This window comes from Hordeum vulgare, chromosome 3H (genome assembly GCF_904849725.1).
Source record: "Hordeum vulgare subsp. vulgare chromosome 3H, MorexV3_pseudomolecules_assembly, whole genome shotgun sequence".
In the NCBI taxonomy this organism is placed as follows: Eukaryota; Viridiplantae; Streptophyta; class Magnoliopsida; order Poales; family Poaceae; genus Hordeum; species Hordeum vulgare.
Window position 1 is genome coordinate 71,576,823 of NC_058520.1, and position 22,168 is coordinate 71,598,990.

Below are 22,168 nucleotides of genomic sequence, written 5' to 3' on the forward strand. Positions count from 1 at the left end.
ACTCTGTTAACAAATTAGAAATTTAAAAATATTTGAAATATATTTTGTCCATGGCATAAAAACTGCAGACACTTCTCTCGTGTATTATTTGGATATGGACATATGGGTCCACCAAACAAGCGAAATGTACATTTCCAACTACAGAATGATGTGAAATTGGTGGAGTATGCAAGAAGCTATAGACCTATAGTGCTATACCATCTCTTCTGTAAACTTTGGTGCACAAAGACTAGAAAAAGAACTTTTAAAAGTGAAAGGAATTCACTTTGAATATCAGTCGAACATCCACCCGCAAGGTAAAAAATACTTAGACAGGTTATGGTACATATCCGAGAAATTCTGGAACCATTTATTCAGGACAGAAATAGCCTTCCGTTATTGCTTACTGACAATTCACACCGTAAACCAAGGAGAAGCATCCCCCAAATAACTGTCTTTTCCTCCAACCAAGTGTACAAAAACTAGGCATTTTTCCATCATGGCATATTTACCAAATTATTTGCTAGCACAAAAACAAAAGCCCAAAAGGAAGGGGAAGAAAAAAAGAAGAAGAGAAAAGCCCTCACAAATCCATCCGTATATCCATCACATCACGGATGAGACAATCTCAGGCTCCCGCTGCTCCACTCAAGCCCAGAGACCGGCTTCCGCTCTCCGCGCCAAAAAATCACTTTCCGAACAGAAAACAATCTCGTTATACCAACTTCTTAATAATTAAGCTACCGGACGTAAGTACGATCATTAGGGGCTAACTAATTGGTGCGCGCTACTCAATTTGATCCGTTAATCAGTAGTTGATCTGCTCGGCGTCGCCGTTCGCCGCCATGCCGTGGTCGTCGTTGTCGTCGTCGTCCTCCTCCTCCCTCTCCTCGCCCTCCTCCTCGATGCTCTCCGACCTCTCCCTGCCGCCGCCGCTGCTACGCCTTCCCTCCGACGACCCCTGCGACCCTGCTGCCGACACCGGGTGCACCTTGTAGACGGGCTGATGTTGCGGAGGCGGAGGCGGAGGCGGAGGCGCCACCGCGCGGTGGTGCACCATAGAGGCCGCCGGGTGGTGCTGCATGTGGTGGCCGTGGTGCGCGGCCGCGGCCGCGGACTGGTAGTACTCCTGCGCCGACACCGCCGCCGTGTAGTGCGCCTGCGTCGCCGGGTGCGCCCCGTAGATGGCGGCCGGTCCCGCCCCCTGCGCCGCGTAGTCCGGCGGCATCCATATGCCCCCGAGAACCACCAGCTGCGGTGCCCCCGCCGGCGGCGCCGACGGTGCCGGCATCGGCCGTCTCGTGTGTAACCTGTACTTCTGCACGCAACACAAACAAAGCAAAATTAGTTAGAAGTTAGGTAGAACACAACTATTGATGTCCCATGTGTTCGTATAGTAATCGATTAATTAACCAGCCTACTCATAATTAAAGCACCTGCATGCACACAATTGCTGGAACGTAGTACGAAGAAAGAAAATGCAAGAGACTGATGATGAGATTATAATTACCTGGAGATGGCTTTTCACCTCATCATTGGTCAATCCATCCACCTTCATCAACTCGCGGATCTGCTTCGGGGTCGCCACTTTAATCAATTTGCAAACAGAAGAAGGAGATTTAGAATCTGTCTTTAGTACACATGTAATTACGATCCAGCCAGTTAATTTCATGCATCTCCAAATAGTTAGATCATTACATATGGACGTCTGTGTGTGTATACCTTGAGCGCCGCCCAGGATTTGGAGGGCATTGACGAAGCGGCGGTGCAGCTCCGGCGACCAGCACCGCCGAGCCTTCCGGTTCGTCTGCGGAGCGGGTGGCACCGACTGCCCTTCCGGCGCCGTCGACGTCGGTGGGGCACCGACGTCTCTCCGCGAGACTACAGTGCCGTTGCTGCCGCCGGCGTCGTGGTACGGCTTTCTGTCAGCCTCCCGGTCCTTCTCCGCGGGCGCGAGCCCGAGCTCCGGCAGCGCCGCGCTCTCCGCCATACAGGCCTTCTCCTTGCTGAACGGGAGGAAAGCACCGCCGCCGCCGTCGAGGGCGCCGAGCATGGGGCTCGTGTCCAGCGGGTGCTCCGAGCGCTCCTTGGGAGTCTGCGGGCCCTTGGCCGCCGCGTCCCCCGTAGCCGGCCCGTTCCACAGCTGCGCCGACACCATCCAGCTCGCCTTCTCTGACGGCGCGTTCCCGGCCGCCTTCTCCGCCTCGTCGATCCCGATGTTCTTCAGCGGTATGAATTCCTCGAGCACCAGCGGCGCCCTCGCCGCCGCAGCGCCATGGCTCCCCATCTGGCACGCTTCCAGCTGCTGCCTGTACGCCTCCATAGCTGCACCCACACATACATTATACAGTCAGGCAGAGCTCCATCGCCTTCTACGTAAGCTCGCATCGCATGCATAGGCAGTTCGGCATGCACGTTCATTACCTTGGTTGAGCAGCTGCATGCAGAGCGGGAGCTCGCGCTTGAAGGCGTCGATCTTGAGCCGCTCGTCGTCGAGGCGGGCCAGGAACTCCTGCAGCTTCTGCGTTGTGGCCTGCTCCGGCGTAAGATGATGGCGGTGGTCCACAACCGGCGACGCCTGCTTCGGGTAGCCGCCGCTGGCAGCCGCCGTGCCGTTGCCGTTGGGCGTGTAGTCTAGGGTTAGGTCAGACGGCGAGGAATCCATGTGTGTGTGTGTGTGTGTGAAGTGGTGAAGCTAGCTATAGTGAGGTGCTAGGGAAGCTCCAGTATATTACTTGGATATCAGGTGTGTGTTTGTGTGTGGATGGGGGATCGGGGGGTGGAATCGGCTTGTTTTTAAGGGTGATTTCTGGGAGGGAAGAGAGAATAAAGTCCGATTTAGAGGGGGTGAAAAGGAAAAGTTCTCTCCCTGTATGTATGTGTGTGTTTGATATACTCCTACTTTGATCTAGGGTACTGTTACTACTGTAGACCAACAGACCTGCAGGCTAGACTAGAGGGATAAAGCCAAGGACATGGTAACTTCTTGCAAAGATCAAAGGATGCAAAAGCTAATCCTCATGCATGCAGGAGGTTTCATGTACTACAAGGTGGTGCAGTAGGATATAGCCGTAGCTAGGCGACCACACAGATGGGGTCATGTGGTTTCTGGTCACTGCACTGTATGTACACCGAGTACCATTTTAACAAAAAGATCAAATGAATGAACCTAGCTAGTTGCTTGTATATGCACATATATGCATGCCACTGAAAGTAGCATATACATCAAATATCTGTGGACATCATGCATGCATGCATGAAAATATGGAAACCTTTGGTTTGTTGGCTATGTCTTGTCATGCTGAAAGTCTGGCCATTCATGCAGCGCCACATGGATGTATTTTCCTTGGTCAATCTTTTCACATGGATGCCTCATTTTTGTGGTAGATTAAACTTTACAATCGGTTTTACGGCAAGGAATCAACCCATCACCCATAGGAAGTTAGCTTAGCCTGGCTGGTTGCTCCTGATTCAAAAGAATTAAAGGCGACCTCCTCAAAGTAGTCCAAAGAGAACCTTGCAAGTCTAAGAAGGAACCAGCAAGGTGTCTTGAAGAATATTTTTACCTTTACCATTAACAATATTGAATGGTTTCAGACGCTCGCACGAAGGGATAATCACCAGATATACCTAGCTAGCCGGATGGGAATCACACCATCCTCTACTACTTGCACTAACAAAAACCAAAAGGAGGCAAGCAAATTCATCATACACCTAATTGATAACATCTAAAGAAAACATATCAATGCACAGATGCTCGCACACAGTGGCAACTTTTGTTTTCTGGGGTTCCGGTGAATGATTCCTGCATGATTAATCAACGGAGAGGAAATGGTAAAAGGGGTACTAAAGCATATACTCCACACACAACTTCAAGCCCTCAAAGATATGCAAAGATTCTTCTCCTCTTTGCTTTGAAAAGGGTGGCGCATCCCTTCACACACAAGCTCCTCTTCTTCATCCATCTTCTTGCTTAATTAGCAGTTTGTATGTGCAAGAACACATGTGTGCATATGCCTCAAGAACTACCACGTACTGGTACTGGCGGTGCACTTTGCATTCGCAAGGGAATATATTAGCATGGCTGAAGCAAGGAATATCTTAGGCTTTGGGGGGTATCAAACATACAGCACACACAAAGAAGGACACAAAGGGAGGAGACATGGAGTGTGCTTTAGAGAGAGAAAGAGGGGCCGGCTGGCCGGGGGTGTGAGTGAGAATCTCCCCTGCTGCTACTACTCCTAGCTTTTTGAGGAAGTGGGCAGGAAGCTAAGAAGATTCCCCTCCTCTCTCGCTCTCTCTCCATACACACAGCTTGTGTGATACTACCAGGGGTAGAGAGAGAGAGAGAGAGAGAGACAGGAGAAAGGTGTGTGTGAGAGTATTTGCATGGTGCATCGAATTCCCTGTGCAATAATTAGGGTTGGTCGCTTTCTTGGGGCAGTCTTCAGGTACAAGACTCCAATCCCTGCCTTTTTCCCGGGATTCTCTATCTGTACGAACATTAGCTAGTATGGTACTGTACTTACGTATACCATGCATGCATCCAGCCTTGAAGACGTACATACATATATATATATATATTCACCGATGAAATACAAACTAAAATTCTCCATTCGAACCATATTACTTCTCGTTTAAACGAATCTATCTAAGATGAATTTTAACGCTAAATCATCCATTTTAGCGGCAAATAATATGGATATAAGACTAAGAAGAGGGTATATTTTTCTTAGCGGCAAACTGAATTATCTTTTATGCATGCAAGCAAAGAGTCAGCGTGTTCAGTAAAGGTTCTGGACACATTTTAAATTGATAGTTTGGCGGTCTATTTGATAACCTTTAGAGCATCTCTAGTCGATTTCTAAAGAGGCTTTAGTTCCTTTTAATTTTTGGTTCGAGGAGTTAAACCCGACCTAGATGAATCCCTATCCCGTTTAATTCAGGAAAAACTTTTCTTTTCAGCCGGCTGATTTCTCCTCTTCTTAAGTCGTCTTCGTCATGCGCCACGTGTCCCAGTGGGACCACCAAACCGCTTCTCTCTTCCTTCCTTATCTTCTCGGCTGCATCGCTCCAGGCGCTCGATCCCCTCTACTAGCTCCCATTCTCTCTCTTCTATCCCCAATCAACTCCACCATCGACGAGCTAGTGCTCCCACGCCCGTCCAGCCACCATGCATCGCCAACACTTTCTTGTTGCAAGCACTCCACGAGCTGCCGGATGGGGTGCACCGCCGCCCGGGTTATCGGTGTTGCGATGCCGGCGGGGATGCAGCAGTCGGCATCTCGCAGCTCAGGTGTTGTCGGCCAGTGCGGCAGAGCGACGACAGCGCCGTTGAGGGGGGTTCCTAGCGTGATGCGTTGCAGCGTCCACCATGTTGTACGTCGGATGGGGCATGACGCCGTCAGGTCGCCGGTGTTGCGATGCTGGCGGGGTTGTAGCAGCCAGTGAGGCAGAGTGGGCACGCCAGCGTTGTGATGAAACATCGCGCCGTGGGGGGGGCTTGATATTGATTGCAATCCTAGCTACTTGCCCAATAATACTTGAAAGACCTTTCCTACAAACTATAGGTGCAAATATACGAAAATTTCCAGATGGATTTGGGAGATGGTCTAGTACCTATAGTTCGTAGGAAAGGTCTTCCAAGTATTATTGGGCAAGTAGGATTGCAATCAATATCAAGCACAGTGAAATATACAGGCACATAATTTTTATTTGAAATAACGAGAACATTATTAGTTCTACCTAAGGGTTTCTTAATGATAGAATCTGCAAGATGCAAGTTTAGGGATCACACTTGAATATTAGTGAGACCAAGCACATCACATAGAGATTTAGGTATTGTTGAAACACTAGCACCAAGGTCACACAAAGCATTGCATTCATATTTATTTATCTTTATTTTGAAAGTAGGTTCCCACTCATCATGCGATTTCCTAGGAATATAAACTTCAAGTTTGAGTTTCTCATCATATGCTTTTATCATCGCTTCCACTATATGATTAGTGAAAGCCTTGTTTTGTTCATAAGCATTGGGTGAGCTAATAATGGATTGAAACAAGGAAATACATTCTATTAAAGAGAAATGTTTGTAATTAAAGTCCTTGTAATGCAAAATAGTGGCCACATCACTAGTTAAAGTTTTAATCTCTCCAAACCCACTTTTTTCAGTTTTAGCATTAGAATCATCACCCTCCAAGCAAATAGGACGCTCACTAGCTAAAGTTGACTCATATGAAGTCCTTTATCATTAGCATTCAAAGAAGCAAATAAATATTCAACAGGAGAAGTTCCAATCATTTTAATATCTTCATCATGGTTTTGGTAAAAACCGAGTGGGCGAGCTTTTTCTAGGAATTCCCGCTTAGCTTTCAACTTAGCGGTCCTCTCCCTACTTTCATTCATAGATATTTGGATAGATTCAATAGTGTCATTAAAATCATGCTTGGGTGGAAAAGCTTTAGCTTTAAGAGTTTCTACATCAAGAGCAATTCTATCCATGTTCTTGGCCAAAGTATCGAGCGTGTGCATCTTTCCTCTACCATAGTATTGAAAACTTTTTGAGAATTAATAATTTTTTTAATAATTTTTGTAAGATCAGAGGATAATTTATTATTATTGGTATAAGCATTTCCATAAGAATTGTCATAACCACTAGAAGGATTACCGGGATATGGCCTAGGATTGAAATTACCCCTATAGGCATTGTTATTGAAATTATTTCGAGAGATAAAATTCACATCAGTGGCATTATCATTTTCCTTAATAAAAGTAGACAAAGGAATGTCATTAGGATCAACATGATCATTTTTACTAGCAACCAAATTCATAAGAGCATCCACTTTTTCACTCAAGGTAGTGATTTCCTCAATAGAATTTACTTTCTTACCACTTGGAGCTCTTTCGATATGCCATTGAGAATAGTTCGCCATGATGTTATCGAGAAGTTTGGTGGCCGTCACCTCCATGAAGTTACCACCCATGGCAGAATCTAGAAGATTTCTGGATACAAAGTTTAGTCCCGCATAGAAATTAAGGATAATCATCCACAAGTTTAAACCATGCGGGGCAATTTCTAATCATTAATTTCATCATCTCCCAAGATTGTGCAACATGTTCATGATCTTGCCGTTTAAAATTCATTATTTTATTTCTAAGGGAGAGGATCTTAGTAGGAGGAAAATACTTGGCAATAAAAGAATCTTAACACTTATCCCATGTTCCAATACTATTACGTGGTAAAGATGAAAATCAAGCCTTAGCTTTATCTCTTAGAGAAAAAGGAAATAATTTTAATTTCATGATATCATTATCCATATATTTTTCCTTTTGCATATCACAAATTTAAACGAAGGTATTAAGATGAGTAGCGGGATACTCATTAGGACTTCCCAAAAATTGTTCTTTCGTGACAAGATTCAGCAATGCAACATTAATATCAAAGGCATCCGCAATAGTGCCGGGCGGTATTGGAGTACTAATAAGATCATTATTATTAGCATTTGATAAGTCACACAACTTAGTGCTATCTTGAGACATGGTGACCAGGCAAGCAAAGGTGACAAGGAGGACAAGGAAACTAGAGAGCGAAGATGCAAACTAGTAACAAGCTAAGCAAGCAAAACTATTTTAATATTTTTGTTTTTTTAAATAAGCAAGAAATAACATCAAATAAAAGGAATAACAAGTGAATAATAATTTGTGTGAACTTACTTGATAGTTAGTGATTGTATTCCCCGACAACGGCGCGAGAAATCCTTCGTGATGCTTGTGATCTACTTGGGTTTTCCGTGAAGAGGAACGGTTTATCACATCACAATGTGGGTAAGTATTTTCCTCGATTAAGAAACCAAGGTTTATCAAACCAATAGAAATATAAATCCTCAACTGTCTACAACAGCTGCACACAAAAGAGCAAACAACTTTCACCCGACACGGGCAAGTGGGTTGTCAATCCCCTTGATCTCGTTATTTGCAAGCAAATAAGGTGTGTAGAGAACTATAGATAGTTGTGACTTGCAAAATAAAATAAAAGACAAATAATAACACCGAGGAAATTATATGTTTTCTGAATATATAAGTGAATAGACCCGGGGGCCATAGTGTTCTCTAGTGGCATTTCTCATGAAATCAACATACGGTAGATAAACAAATTACTGTTGGGAAAGTGATAGAACAACGGATAGTTATCGATTTTGATGGCAATGATCATGTGTATATAAACATTACGTCCATAAGCAAATAGGCCGACTCCTGTCTCCACCTACTACTATTACTCCACCCATTGATCGCTATCTAGCATGCATCAAGAGTATTAAGTAAAACAGAGTAATGCTTGGGGAATGATAACATGATGTAGATAAACTAAACTCAATCAATATGAATAAACCCCATCGTTTTATCCTTAGTGGCAGCAACACAAAGACACATCTTGCCCCCTTCTGTTACTCGGCTATCGAAATTCGCCAGGTTGAACCCACTACAACACACGTCTGCCACTAAAGAATCAAACTACTTGGCCAAGGCAATTCAATAGATCAGATAGATTTACGAAGCTATGATGATCATGCAAATAAGAATCATAAAACCAAGAGAAGATTCAAGTAGTTTTCATGAATAACCCGAACATAAACCCACAATTCATCGGATCCCAACAAACGCACCATACAAAATAATTGCATCAAATAGATCAAATTGAAGATGCGATGATCATTGTATTGAAGATCAAGAGAGATAGAGATAACCATCTAGATAGTAACTACAGAGCCGTAGGTCTGTGGAGAACTACTCACACATCATCATGAGGGCACCAAGGTTGATGAAGAGGCCCTCCGTGATCGATCTCCCCTCCAGTATAGTGCGAGAACGGAGCTCCAGATAGGATCGCCGTGGAACATAGACTTGCGGCAGCATAAAAAGTGTTTTGTCGATATATTAAGGGTTTCTTGAATATTTGGGAATTTATAGGCAAGAGAACAAAGAAAGGGGGCCACAGGGAGGCGACAAGGCATCAAGGCGTGACTACTCCCCTGGTCGCGCCCTGTTGCCTTGTGGGCTTCTTGTGTGTCTTCACATATCCCCGTGAAGCTTCTAATTATTGTTTTGGTCCAGAAAAATTCATCAAAATGTTTCGTGGAAATTGGACTTTGTTTGGTACTGAAAACCTGAAAAGCAAAAAACACGCAGAAAAAACAACTGGAACTGGGCACTGGGTTAATAGGTTACTCCTAAGAAATAATATAAATTGGTGCATTATGACCCAAATAGTATCTTAAGATGATAATATAACAACATGGAACAATAAAAAACAATGATACATTGGAGCCGTATCATTACCCCAAGTTGTTTGAAGCTTAGTAAAGGAGCACACATCACCCCAACAATGCCACAAAGATGGTAATGACAATGCTAGTCATAATCATCATCATCTCCTATAGATACAAACCAAAGACAAGGCCTTCACCCCGACTCTCCATCGTGTTGCTCGAACATGTACGACTCAAATCCAAGCCCAATCGGTTTGCTTATTTGCCAATAGCCCAAACCAAGAACACTTCAATAGCATTGTTGCTCCTTGAAGTTCCTCATCATGGCTTATAACTTGACCGTTGCAAATGTATAGGAAATATCTAGATCCCATATCCCAACCCATCTTGACGGTCACCATTGGAAATATGCCCTAAATCCAATAATAAAGTTGTTATTATCATATTTCCTTGTTCTTGATAAGTGTTTATTATCCATGCTATAATTATATTAATCGGAAACTCATATACATGTGTGAATACAGAAACAAATACTATGCCCCTAGTAAGCATCTACTAGATCGTTAATTAAACATGGTTAAGGTTTCCTAACCATGGACATGAGTTCACTAGTACAAAATTTGTCTTATGTTCGGCCCTTTAGTCCCGATTTGATATTGGCCCGGGACTAATGTCATTAGTCCCGGTTCGAGAAGCTAGGCTTTTGTCCCGGTTCGTTAAGGGCCTTTAGACCCGAGCTGAGCCACGAACCGGGACTAAATGTTTGGTGGCAACCCTTCGCCTAATGCGAGACCCTTTAGTCATGGTTAGTGTCTCAAACCGGGACTTAAGGCGTCGTGGCGACGGTTCGCCTGCTAGTGCGAGCCCTTTTAGTTACGGTTGGTGGCTTAACCCGGGACTAAAGGTCCAAACGATTCGCATCCCGCGTCGTTTCACGCGATGAAAAACAGAACCGTACCGCGAGGGCAGAGTCTCTTCTTTGTTCGTCTCCTCTCTCGCTCTCTCTGTTCATATCCTCTCTCGCTCTCTCTGTTCGTCTCCTCTCTCTCTCTCTCTCTGCATCCCCTATCTTCTTCCACCATGAATGATCCAATCACTCGCTGCGGAGAGGTGCTCACCATGGCACGACTAAACTCAATGTCGTCTACACAGACGACAGCGCCATGGTGCCGCGTTTTCTTTCCTATTTCTAGGAATGGCTTGAAGAGGTGGAGGAGAAAGACAAGTTCATCGGGCTTGATCTCGAGTAGACGACCAATCAAGAAACTGTTGCCGTCATCCAACTTTGTTTCAAGAGAAATCTCATGGTCTTCCAATGGGTGAGGTAAGTTTTGAGGCTTTTCTTTGATCAAAGGTTACGAAAATTGCATATAGGATAGTAATATATTCCATTGGAATCCTAAAGATCAATTTCTCTTTAGTTGTAGTGAAACAATTTTCCTTGTTGCATATTGGCAAAACCGTGGGAGAACACATATATATGTCATAGTTAATTTAGTGTTTTTTGATCAATTCATAGGATATGAAAATTGCATAGGATAGCAATATGTTCCATTGGAATCTTAAAGATCAATTTGTCTTCAGTTGTAGTGAAACATTTTTCCTTGTTGCATAATGGCAAAACCGTGGAAGAACATATATATATATATATATATATATATATATATATATATATATATATATATATATATATATATATATATATATATATATATATCATAGTTAACTTAGGGTTTCTTGATCAATTCATAGGATATGAAAATTGCATAGGATAGCAATATGTTCCATTTGAATCCTAAAGATCAATTTCTCTTTAGTTGTAGTGAAACAATTTTACTTATTGCATATTGGCAAAACCGTGGAAGAATATATATATATATATATATATATATATATATATATATATATATATGTTATAATTGATTTAGGGTTTCTTGATCAATTCATAGGATATGAAAATTGCATAGGATAGCAGTATGTTCCGTTTGAATCCTAAAGATCAATTTCTCTTTAGTTGTAGTGAAACAATTTTCCTTATTGCATATTTGCAAAACCGTGGGAGAACATACATATATATATAGATATATATCATAGTTAATTTAGGGTTGTAGGATATGGAAATTGCATAGGATAGCAATATGTTCCATTTTTGAATCCTATAAAGATCAATTTCTCTTTAGTTGGTGAAACAATTTTCCCTATTGCATATTGGCAAAATCGTGGGAGAAAAATATATGTATATATGTCATAGTTAATTTAAGGTTTATTCATCAATCCATAAGACATGAAAATTGCATAGAATAGGAATATGTTCCATTTGATTCCTAAAGATCAATTTCTCTTGAGTTGTAGTGAAACAATTTTCCTTGTTGTAGCAGTATGTAACATTTGATCCATTTTAATTTGTTGTTGTTGCAGAAGTGAAAAGCACTGTACAGTACTCGTGGACTTCCTTCGCAGCAGCATACATTTTGCTAGTGTTGATATAAGGAACGACAAGCTCAAGATGAGGCACAGCTTCGGTATTGAGATACCAACTGACTACCACATTGATATCCAAGACATATTCAGGCTCGAACATGAGAGGACTTCGATGGCTCATATGGCAGTCGCCCTGATCGACGAGGAGTACGCTGATATGAAGACCAAATTCCTCTCGAATCAGCAAAAAAAGTGGGATAAGACCCCACTTGACGGTATCAACATTGAGTATGCATCAAAAGATGCATATGCATCAAAAGATGCATGCGTTGCATACGAGTTGTTCCACAGGATTCGAATCATGAACTATGGCCAGCGTCACCTTGTACATCAAGCACCATCACTACCACCAATTTGGGGATATTTTCATTCAGACGAGTAGTGTTCGCAACGTGTATTATGAACAATTCCATATCTAGCTATTATTATGTACAGCTTGGACGAGCATTTTGTATTTATGTCCCTGTGTAAATATGATGTGAGTATTTTGTAGTTCTCCTTGGACGAATATTATGAAGTATTTTGTATTTTGTATTATGAACAACGTGTATTATGTACTACTTGGACGTGTATCATTTTTTAAACTTATTTCAACTCGGGACTTTTTGTGCCCTCAATATGCATCATTCAAAGACACCTCATAAATTTTCAACCCTTTCTCACTTCATTTGCTATTTTACATGCATTAAATTATTATTTTTAGATAAATGACCCTGAAATTGAAAAGCGCTACAAATCAACTCGGAAAAGGCTGAAACTCGGCATGGTATCATCATTTCACCAACATGGCATGTGCTAAAAAGTTGGAAGGGTTACGACAAAAACAGGATGCACTTCGTGTACAAACAGGTCTTTCTCTTTCGAAGTATCATGGTTCCGGACGAATACTCATCTCTTACAAAGCCATTTCATGTTTTAATCTTATTTCAACTCTAGACTTTTTGTGCCCACAATATCCAGCATTCAAAGACATCTCATAAATTTTCAACCCTTTCTCACCACATTAGCTATTTTCCATGCATTAAATGATTTTTTGAGCTAAATGACCCTGAAATTGAAAAGCACTACAAATCAACTTGGAAAAGGCTGAAACTTGGCATGGTATCATCATTTCACCCGCATGGCATGTGCTAAAAAGTTGGAAGGGTTACGATAAAAAAAAGGATGCACTTCGTGTACAAACTGGACTATCTCTTTCGAATTATCAGGGTTCCGAACGAATACTCATCTCTTACGTACGAAGTCATTTCATTTTTTAATCTTATTTCAACTCCAAAATTTTTGTGCCCTCAATATCCATCATTCAAAGACACCTCATAAATTTTCAATCCTTTCTCACATCATTTGATATTTTCCATGCATTAAATGATTTTTTGAGATAAATGAACCTAAAATTGAAAAGCTCTACAAATCAACTTGGAAAAGGCTGAAACTTGGCATGGTATCATCATTTCACCGACATGGCATGTGCTAAAAAGTTGAAAGGGTTACGACAAACATAGGATGCACTTCGTGTACAAACTAGACTATCTCTTTCGAAGTATCACGGTTCGGGACGAATACTCATCTCTTACGTACAAAGCCATTTCATCTTTTTAATCTTATTTCAACTCCAGACTTTATGTGCCCTCAATATCCATCATTCAAAGACACCTCATAAATTTTCAACCATTTCTCACTTCATTTGCTATTTTCCATGCATTAAATGATTTTTTAGCTAAATGACCCTAAAATTGAAAAGCGCTACAAATCAACTCCGAAAATGCTGAAATTTAACATTGGAATCATCATTTCACCGACATGGCATGTGCTAAAAAGTTGGAAGGGTTACGTCAAAAACACGATGCATTTCGTGTACAAACTAGACTATCTCTTTCAAAGTATCACGGTTCCGAACGAATACTCATCTCTTACAAAGCCATTTCATTTTTAATCTTATTTCAACTCCAGAATTTTTGTGCTCGCAATATCCATCATTAAATGACACCTCATAAATTTTCAACCCTTTATCACCTTATTGCTATTTTCCATGCATTAAATGATTTTTTGAGCTAAATGACCCTGAAATTGAAAAGCGCTACAAATCTACTCGGAAAAGGATGAAACTTGGCATGGTATCATCATTTAACCGACATGGCATGTGCTAAAAAATTGGAAGGGTAGCGACAAAAATAGGATGCACTTCGTGTACAAACTAGACAATCTCTATCGAAGTATGATGGTTCGAGACGAATACTCATCTCTTACAAAGCCATTTCACTTTTTTAATCTTATTTCCACTCCAGACTTTTTGTGCCTTCAATATGCATCATTAAAAGACACCTCATAAATTTGCAACCCTTTCTAACCTCATTTGCTATTTTCCATGCACTAAATGATTTTTTTCAGCTAAATGATCCTGAAATTGAAAAGCGCTACAAATCAACTCGGAAAAGGCTGAAACTTGGCATGGTATCATCATTTCACCGACATGGCATGTGCTAAAAAGTTGAAGGGTTACGGCAAAAATGGGGTGCACTTCGTGTACAAGCTGGACTATCTCTTCCGAAGTATCAGGGTTCCGCACGAATACTCATCTCTTACAAAGTCATTTCATTTTTTTAATAACCTAAAATTACCAAATTTTATATAATGATAAAACACACAAATATTAAACATCAGAAAAAAAGAATGACTAAAAACCTATTTTTAAAGTAAATTTATTCACACACTAGTGATTCACACAAATTTAAACCATGTAAATTTGAAAATTATTAGCACTAATAGAAATTTTGTAGTTTTTTTGACCTAGACCAAAAAGATTCATTCAAAAACTTTAAATAGTCTAATAGTTACTTCAAATTTAAAAACAGAAATTTTCCTGTTTAGAAAAACAAAAACAATAAAAAAGAGAATATTGACCTTCAGTCCCGACTCAAGCCAAAAACCGTGACTAAAGGTCCCTTCCCGCACGGAATTTCGACCGGCAAAAATAAACCTTTAGTCCCAATTGGTGCCACCAACCGGGACTAAAGGCAAGCGCTTCCCATTGTTTCGCTTGGCTAAAATAGACCTTTAGTCCCGGTTGGTGTATCCAACCGGGACTAAAGGTCTATCCCTATATATACTCACCCAAACGATCATGTTTGTGCTGCGTTTGACCTCTCGCTGCGCCGACGTCGTCTCGGCTTTCCCCGATGCCGGAACTCGTCGCCGCCCCCGACGCTGGCAGACCACGCCTCCTCACACCGATCCCCGACGCTGCCCGCGCCTGCTCCTCCCCAAGCCCGTCCCGACACGCCGCTTGGGACGCCGCGGCCCGCGCACGCTCTTTCGGCCCGGATCGAGCTCCTCGCCGCGCTGCCGACGCCGTCGCCACCTCCGACTCGCCTCGCCTCGCTGTTGGCCCATCACCCTGCTGTGAGGTCCCCCCTCTCCCTTGCCTCTGTGGCACCATGGCGCCGCCCCTCCCCGAGGCCACACACACACACATATGCACGAACACACACATTTTCTTTATTTAGACGAATTATATGTATTTTTTGTATAGAATGATAAAATCTGAAAGTTGATGGAAAAAAGAAAGGCCAGAATGATCATACATTAGGAATATTTTGAAAACATTTTATTTTGTGTCACAAATTTAATACACCTATAATATTATTTTGAGAGAATAAATAGCAGTAGATAATTTCAATATAAATGAAAGAACAAAAAAATTCAGAAGAATTTTGACATTTTTTTTGCTAGATGATTAGATGTATAGAGAAAAGTTAAGGAATTTTGACATTTGAGAAATTTTTGTATCCGGCTAAAAAAGTTAAACCATGTCTATGTTTGACCAACATTAAAGCAAAATATATAATGATTTACAATTAAGTTTTGACAAGTTTGACTATTTGAAAAATAATGCAGTTAAGTTTTGTTTTATCTTGTCTACAGTTAAGAAATGTATACAATATTTAGGAACGGAGGGGCTATGTATGAATACAATGTATAGAAAATTGTTAATGAATTTTGACATATGCAAAAGTTTGTTATGTATTTGCAATTAGTTAGTATATATATGTAGACAATAAATTCTCTTAGTCCTTTAATAATGAATTTATCAAGAATGCCCCCATTATGTATGTGTACAAGTTGATCCAATTTTTTCTAATCTTATCTACGTACCCTAGCTAGCTAGCTTCTATATGTCACGTTGTCTATCAAATTATTGAATAAATCCATGGCTTCATCATTAGCTTTTAGTAATAGGCGCATGATGCTATGAAACTCTCGAAAGTTATTTTGGAACGGAGTTCGTGATAGGATAATTCGTTTTTTGTACGAAGTTCAGTCAAGTCCTTCCAAATAGCGATATTCAGATGGCCGTTGTTGAACATCGTACCAAAAAGCTAATTATCCTATTCGGGACTTTGTTCCAAAACAATTTTGGAGAGCTTCATAGCATCATGCGCCTATTACTTCCGGCTAATGATGAAGTCATGGTTTTCTTGAATCCTTTGACAGTAGACAACGTGACATATAGAAAGGTAGATCAGATCAGGAAAAATATGGACCATTTTCCGCACATCCAGAATGTCTCCATTTTGTTAAATCCCTTAAAGATTAAGAGAATCCGTTATGATTCTGAATCCTGTTCCTAGCCACGGACTAAAGGTTCCTCGTATATAAGAAATCACTATCCAAGCATTTAAAAAATGTTAAATTTGCATACAATTTGTTTGCAAGAATAATTTATGTGCATACTATGTTTGCGAGAATATTCGCATGGTGACGTTCGAAAGGTCCAAAAGTGATAGACAACTTTGGGTACGTTTGCCACAACATCATTCACAATTTTTTATCATGATCTAATATATATACACACAACTAATATATTCATATTGATCTTATTTTTTAATAAAGATGAAAGGCATGCGAGATCGGCTCCTACCAACGGATCGCATACGAGCAATATTCAAGAGGAAATAGCGGGATTTTTGCTCCCAGGTCATAGATCCCAAAGGAGAATACCATTACAAGTTGTAATGCCTCCATGTAATGAACTGCAAATTGTAGGAAAAATGTATATATATATATATGTGTGTGTGTGTGTGTGTGTGTGTGTGTGTGTGTGTGTATGTGTGAATGGCCATGAGAGAATTTCGATGATATATATATATATGATCAGTTCTACGAGAAGTTCTATTTTTATATATGCATAATGTGTACAATATGTAGTACATAGTGTAATATATGTTCTAAATGAAAAAGAATTAAATGGAAAACAGAAAATGAAAAGAAAAAATAAACAATAAACCCCAAAATCCTTAAACCCCAAATCACCAAAGCCTCTAGTCCCGGTTGGTGTTACCAACCGGGACTAAAGGCCCTGGCCATGCCTCGTACGCTGCCCACCACGTGGAAGGGTATTAGTCCCGGTTCGTGACAATCCGGGACTAAAGGTGGGGGGTCTTTAGTCTCAAGTTAATAGTCCTGGTTGAGAACCGGGACTATAGGCCCTTACCAACCGGGACTATAGCCCCGTTTTCTACTAGTGGTTATCATTTATAACAAGGTCATATCATTAGGAGTTGATCATGTCACTAAGTTTAAATTGCTTCATCTTTCCTAATGTCAAGTATTTTTTTCCTTAGACCATGAGATCATGCCACTCCGTAGTACTAGAAGAATGCATTGTGGGCATCAACCATCACTTTGTAATTGGGTGATCATAAAGGTGCCCTTCGGGTATCTGAGAAGCTAATAGTTGGGTTGCATGAATCAAGACAGTGATTTATCACTCCATGTGATGGAAAGATGTAACTGGGCCCTCTCGATAATACAACATCCTAAGTAGCTTGCAAGCATGTGACTAATGTCTTTGGTCACGTGGATATTATAAGGAATGGGTAAAGAGAAGTTACCGATGACAAGATTGAACTAGGTTTGTGATACGTCCATTTTGCATCATGTTTTTCTATCGTTATTTATAATTTTAAGAGGTGATTCATTATGCATGATGGTAGCTACGCACGCATGGTAGCCCCTACACACCCTTTGGCATAAACGCTTTTTTTGATATATGAAGTTGCGGGTTTCTGATGACATTGGCACAAGTGCATTTTTGTTGCATAGAAATGACAGCTTCTCACTTATCTTCGTCTTTTTAATTTCCTTTTTGACATTGGTTCATTTTAATTGTGTGGAAAGGGCCTTTTCTCACTTCTCTAAGTTTTTTTTCTTGCCTTTTTTGGAAAATTGTGTGTTTTCCTGCCTCGCTGGTCCAAAATCATGATATTTTTGTTATTCACTTATTTTCCATAGTCCAAAATAATATACCAAAATAATTAGAGATAAAAATTGGGGCCATGTGTAGCTACCACCATGGATAGCAAATTATTTACCTTATAATGTTTTTGGTCATTGTTATGCAATTCTAATGTCTTTTCTCTCTTAATTTGGAAGATTTACATGGACAGGGAAAGTACCGGTAGCTGGAATTCTGGACCTAAACGAGCTAAATTAAATATAAATATTCTACAAAGCTCCAAATGACCTAAAATTCACTGATATTTTTTATTTAATATATAAAATATACCGAAGCAAAGAAATCTAAATGGGGGCACCTGATGTCCACTAGACAACAGGGCGCACCATGATGTCTTGTGGGGCCCATGGCTAGCCTCCGGTGCCCCCATTTGGATATAATAGTCCTTTTGACATAGAAAAAAATAGGAGGACTTTCGGGAAGAAGCGCCACCATCTCGAGGCGAAAATTGGACTGGGGCACTTTTCCTCTCCGGCAGAGCGATTCCGCCAGGGATAATTCCCTCTAAGAGGGGGAAATCGAAGCCATCGACATCACCAACGTTCCTCTCATGTGGGAGGACCAACCTTCATCAACATCTTCCCCAGAAAAATCAAATCTAAAATTCATCTCTTGTAATCAATCTTTGTCACAAAACCTCAGATTGGTGATTGTGGGTTGCTAGTAGTGTTGATTACATCTCACAATTCATGCTAGTTTGTTTAATTGGTGGAAGATTGTATATTTAGATCCTTGATCATATTCAATACTTCTCTGATCTTAGACATGCGCATGATCTGTGAGTAATTACTTTTGTTCTTGAGGACATGGGAGAAGTCTTGTTATAAGTAATCATGTGAAGTTGGTATTTGTTCAATATTTTGAAGATGTGTATGTTGTTCTTCCTTTAGTGGTGTCATGTGAACATCAACTATATGACACTTCACCACTATTGGGCCCAAGTGAAGATATTATGGAAGTAATAAGTAGATGATGGGTTGCAGAACTAGAAGCTTAAACCCTAGTTTATGCATTATTCTGTAAGGGTCTCATTTGGATCCATATGTTTTGTGCTATGGTTAGATTTATCTTAATTCTTCTTTCGTAGAGTTGCAGATGCTTGCGAGAGGAGGTAATCTTAAGTAGGTTGTTTGTTCAAGTAAGAATGATACCTTAGCACCGGTCCACCAACGTATCGAATTATCAAAGTAGTGAAGATGAATCAACTAAACATGATGAACATGCCAAGATTACAATTTCCATGTGTGTTCGAAAATGCTTTGCTCGCTATAAGAAACACTTTTGGCCTATCCTTTTCTAAAAAAAGGATTGGGCCACCTTATTGCACTCTTGTTAGATTTGTTAATTGTTACTAATTATGAATTATCTTGCTACAAAACTATCTATTATTACTACTTACACTACTTGCAGAAAATATCATGCTAAAAACAACTTGTAATTTCCTTCTTCTCATCATTGGGGTCGACATTCTTACTTATAGAAAGGACAACGATCGATCCCCTATACTTGTGGGTCATCAGTATGGTGATATCATCGATCAAATCTTAGGCAAGTAACATATCATTAGACAAATGGAATTGATACGAGATTATATGAATCCTTAATAGCATGGTTCAACCAATGAAATATTTGCGTGCAATAAGTGGAAATCGTTATGGGCATCCATGGTCCCTCTATTGGTTATTGAACGGAGAGGAGTTGACCATATCCACATATTCGTAAACCCTTAGGGTCACACACTTAACGTTCGGTACGTTAGGATTTGATGAGATAATTAGACAGTTTTATAGTATTTTTATTCATACTCTCGGATGGGATCTCGGACCTTATGAGGAGCACCAGAATGGTATGTATACAAATAAAACATATATGGAAATTATATTTGGGGCTATCAAAAAAGTTTAGGATTTTCAATATTGTACCGAGAAGGTTCTATAAGGTTCCGAAGTGGTATATACTTATGTGGAGGAACCCACATGGACGTGGGTGGTAGTCTGATACTTGTGATCTATGTTGGGATTTCTGTGAAGAGGAATGGGTTATCGCAGCACAATGGAGGTAAGTATTTCCCTCGATTAAGAAACCAAGGTTTATCGAACCAATAGGAATATCAATCCTCAACCGTCTTTAGTTGCCGCACACAAAAGAGCAAACACCTTGCACCCAAAGCAAGCAAGAGGGTTGCAATCCCCTTGATCACCTTATTTGCAAGAGAATGAGGTGTGTAGATAATTGTAGATAGTTGTGACTTGCAAAAAAAAAGACAAATAATAACAGCGAGGAAATTATAAGTTTTCTCAATATATAAGTGAATAGACCCAAGGTCCATAGTGTTCTCTAGTGGCATCTCTCGTGAAAGCAACATATGGTGGGTAAACAAATTACTGTTGGGAAATTGATAGAATAGCGGATAGTCATGCGATTTTCACATCAATGATCATGTTTATATATGCATTACATCCATAAGAAAATAGGACGAATCCTTCTTGCACCTACTACCATTACTCCACCCATCGACCGCTATCCAGCATGCATCTAGAGTATTAAGTAAAACAGAGTAATGCTTGGAGAACGATGATATGACTTAGACAAAGTAAACTCAACTAATAGGAATAAACCCCATTCTTTTATCCTTAGAGGCTGCAACAAAAAGACACAAATTGTCCCCTTCTATCACTTGGATATAGAAACTCGCATGGTTGAACCCACTACGATGCACCCCTCTCACTGAAGACATACCAAACTACTTATCCAAAGAAATTACAAAGCTATGATGATCATGCAAATAAGAATCACAAAACTTAGAGAAGACTCAAATATTTTTCATGAATAACCTGAACATAAACCCACAACTCATCGGATCCCAACAAACACACCATACAAAAGATTTGCATCCGATAGATCAAAGCGAAGATGTGATGGTCATTGTATTGAAGATCAAGAGAGAGAGAGAGAGATAGAAATCAACATACTAACTAGAGCCCCGTAGGTCTGTGGTGAACTACTCACACATCATCATGAGGGCACTGATACGTCCCAAACGTATCTATAATTTATGCTTGTTCCATGCTCTTTTTGGTGACATTGTTATATGTTTTGCTACACTTTCATACCCTTTTACACATATTTGGACTAACCTACTAACTCAGTGCACCCAGTGCCAGTTTCTGTCTGCTGATGTTTTTTCTTGCAGGGACTTTTACCCCAATTTACAGAGCCGCAAAAATCCCAAGAAAATATATGAAAATCAGCGTGACAGAAGCTTCACGAAGCATCAAGTGGGGACAGAGGGGAGCCAGGGCTCGCCCAGGCGGCCACCCTATGCGGGCCACCTCCTGGTCGCGCCACCAGGCCATCTAGGTGGGGCCCACCCCCTCTGGTACCCTCCTTTGGCCTATATTTACCCCTCAGATAGGAAACCCTCGAAACAGATCTAGAATCGTGAATTTCTCCACCGTTCCGCCGCCGCAGCGCTTCCGAGATCGGGAGCGCCACAAGACCTCTTCCCGGCACCCTACCGGATGGAGAAATGACCTCCGAGAGCTTCTCCACCACCATGGACGCTTCCCGGACTTGCCGTGAGTAGCCCTCCTTGGACCATGAGTCCATGACTAGTAGATATGTGATGTCTTCTCTCCAATCTTGTGCTTCAATGCTTATCTCTTGTGAGCTGCCCTACATGATCAAGGCATCTATGTAATTTACATGTTGTTGCTATGCTGAGTTTGCTGTGATCCGATGGATTATGAGATTATGTGAAGATTGTGATGAGTTATATATTTGGTTCTCCTTTTATATTATGTTCTTGAGTAATTCATGCATGTTCTCCGTTGCTTTTTATTGCTTTGGCCGAGTAGTAGATTGTAACTCCAAGAGGGAGCGTTATGCATGATTGTGGGTTCTTGCCCCCTGATGTCTAGCTTGAGTGACAGAAACATGAGACTAGGGGATCTGTTGTTGCCACCAGGGAGAAAAGAACGGTGCTTGTGACCACGGTTGCAAGGATTGTTTACCTTACGCAAAGTTCGTTAATGCAGTTGTCCGTTGCTTTGAGTTTACACTTTGGGTGGGGCTCGCAACTTCACACGAGTGAGATGTTCTGGATAGATATCTCAAGGTGGATTATTAGAGAGTAGATGCTGATGGA

The 22,168-nt window shown here is 40.9% G+C and overlaps 1 protein-coding gene across 1 annotated transcript; it reads right to left on the reverse strand.

The window, feature by feature from the left end:
- Positions 1–319: 319 nt before the first annotated feature.
- Positions 320–2,862, reverse strand: LOC123439547 (transcription factor NIGTH1-like). The gene is made up of 4 exons (XM_045116250.1): positions 2,404–2,862; positions 1,702–2,304; positions 1,490–1,566; positions 320–1,297 (listed from the first exon to the last, which is right to left on the reverse strand). The coding sequence occupies exons 1-4, from the start codon at positions 2,642–2,644 to the stop codon at positions 788–790; spliced, it is 1,431 nt and encodes a 476-aa protein (XP_044972185.1). The 5' UTR covers positions 2,645–2,862; the 3' UTR covers positions 320–787.
- Positions 2,863–22,168: the final 19,306 nt, after the last annotated feature.